This window comes from Nicotiana tabacum, chromosome 22, assembly GCF_000715075.1.
Source record: "Nicotiana tabacum cultivar K326 chromosome 22, ASM71507v2, whole genome shotgun sequence".
In the NCBI taxonomy this organism is placed as follows: Eukaryota; Viridiplantae; Streptophyta; class Magnoliopsida; order Solanales; family Solanaceae; genus Nicotiana; species Nicotiana tabacum.
In genome coordinates, this window is record NC_134101.1 from 141,696,325 (window position 1) to 141,698,731 (window position 2,407).

General features: G+C 42.4%; 1 protein-coding gene across 1 annotated transcript; it reads left to right on the forward strand.

Moving 5' to 3' along the window:
* The first annotated feature begins 699 nt into the window (after positions 1 to 699).
* Positions 700 to 2,199, forward strand: LOC142176084 (uncharacterized). The gene is made up of 2 exons (XM_075243150.1): positions 700 to 1,437; positions 2,101 to 2,199. The coding sequence occupies exons 1-2, from the start codon at positions 700 to 702 to the stop codon at positions 2,197 to 2,199; spliced, it is 837 nt and encodes a 278-aa protein (XP_075099251.1).
* The last annotated feature ends 208 nt before the right edge of the window (positions 2,200 to 2,407 follow it).

The window sequence follows — 2,407 nt, forward strand, 5'->3', positions numbered from 1 at the left end:
TTCTGGTAAGTTTTTGGGATTCCTGGTCTCACAAAGGGGACTTGAGTTAAACCCCGACAAGATCAAGGCCATAGAGGATATCCAGATCAATTTTCAAATCTAAAATAAGTCCAGAGGCTCACAAGGAGATTAACAACTTTAGCAGGTTCATTTCCCCATCATCGAAAAAATTTCATCGCTTCTTCGCATTGCTCAAAAGGAAAAATAATTTCAAATGGATACCGAAGTGTCAGCAAGCCTTGAAGGACTTGAAGAAGTACTTGTCTAGTCCTTCATTGCTCTCAAAACCAAAAGAAGGAGAAACATTGATAGTCTACCTCGCAGTTTCACAAGTTATGGTAAGTGCAATTTTAGTATGAGAAGATGAAGGTGAACTCCCATTTATTACATTAGCAAAAACTCAACGGGAGCAGAAACTCGCTACCCACATTTGGAAAAACTGGCCTTAGCTCTCGCAGTTGTCGTTCGAAAGCCAAGGCTCTACGTTCAGTGTCACTCGATAGTTGTGGTTACTACTTTCCCTTTGTGGAACATCCTTCATAAACTAGAGCTCTCGGGTGGGTTGGCCAAATAGGCCGTCAAAATGACCAAATTCGATATAGAATATAAACTGATGACTGCAATTAAGTCGCAAGTCTTGGCTGACTTCTGGCCAATTTCAGTCCGGGACTTTTGCCTCCGGCAACCAAGAAGGCATTAATGGTGTCGGAATTGACATCGGGGTTTTGGACCTTAGTTACAGATGGAGCTTCTAACATAAAAGAGTCCTGTCTCGGAATAGTCTTAATCACGCCATCAGGGAAAACTTTAAAGCAAGTTATCAGAACGGTCCCTTTAACTAATAATGAAACAGAGTATGAAGCTTTGATTGCAGGGCTCGAATTGGCATGGGGACTTGATTTCGAGGTCATTGAAATCAAATGCAACTCACAGCTGGTGGCAAATCAGGTCTACGGGATCTTTGACAACAAAGAGGAACGTATGCAACAATATATGGTACAGTTCCAGGCTATGTTGGCACGATTCTGGGAGTGGTCAATTACTCATATCCCGAGGGAGGATAACACGGAAGCAGATGCATTGGAAAACTTGGGCTCATCGACAGGGATCAAGGGATCGTTATTAGGAACGGTAGTACAATTGATGAACTCAGTCTTGGATACTGATGGTTACTATGAGATAAATTTGGCTAGTTTGGTCTGGGACGGGAGAAATGAAATAATCTACTATCTCGAGCATGGGAAGTTTCCTAAAGACCCCAAAGCATCACGGGTGTTACGTGTCAAAGCTGCACGTTACTGCTTCAAGAAGGGCCAATTGTATAGAAAATCCTTCCAAAGCTCGTTGGCCCAGTGCTTAGGAGCGTCAGAGTCTAAGTATGTCATGAGAGAAGTCTATGAAGGGATATGTCGCAATTACTCAGGTGTAGATTCTTTGGTGCTGAAATTAGTTCAGGCAGGATATTACTGGCCCCGCATGAAACAAGACACCAAAAACTTCGTACAAAAATGTGATAAGTGCCAATGCTACGCACCACTAGTATATCAATCGGAAGAACCCTTACATTCGATTCTGTCCCTGTGACCATTCATAATATGGGGAATGGACATCGTCGGACCGCTCCCACCAGCTCCTGGAAAGGTAAGGTTTCTTTTAATTTTGACTAACTATTTTTCTAAATGGGTCGAAGCAGGTCCTTATCAGAAGATCGAAGAATGCGAAGTGGTCAACTTCTTGTGGGAAAATATAATTTGCAAATTCAGAATACCAAAAGAGATAGCATGCGACAATGGGCCATAGTTTATTGGCGCAAAAATTACAAAGTTTCTTGAAGATTTGAAGATAAAGAGGATCACCTCTTCATCTTATCATCCGAGCGCAAATGGTCAAGAGGAGTCAACAAACAAAGTGATTATTCAAAACCTCAAGAAAAGGTTGGAAGCGGTAAAAGGCAATTGGCCTGAAGAGTTACCCAGAGTTCTATGGACCTACCGAACAACAGCCAAATCGAGCACTGGAGAGACTCTTTTTTCCCTTGTGTACAGTGCAGAAGCTCTAATCCCGGTGGAAGTAGGAGAACCCACCTTGTGATATTTCCAGGCAGATGAAGAATCGAACAATGAAGCAATGTTAATAAGCTTGGAGTTGCTCGAGGAATACAGGGACTTGGCGCGTGTAAGAATGGCAGCTCAAAAGTAGCGAATGAAGCGATATTATAATCGAAGAGCCAATTTTCGTTATTTCAAAATGGGACATTTGGTTTTGAGGAAAGTAATCCAAAATACCCGGGATCTTAATGTGGGGAAGCTGGGGCCAACGTGGGAAGGTCCCTACCATATTTTAGTTGTTACTAGGAAAGGCTCATACGAGTTGGAAAACCAAATTGGAGACAAGTTTCCCAACAATT

Bases quoted from the DNA above. Each gene is read 5' to 3' on its own strand.
- LOC142176084 (XM_075243150.1), top strand. From the start codon at position 700: ATGGTGTCGGAATTGACATCGGGGTTTTGGACCTTAGTTACAGATGGA. The intron at 1,438-2,100 runs GTGCTGAAATTA...TGATATTTCCAG, and splicing joins ACTCAGGTGTAGATTCTTTG to GCAGATGAAGAATCGAACAA.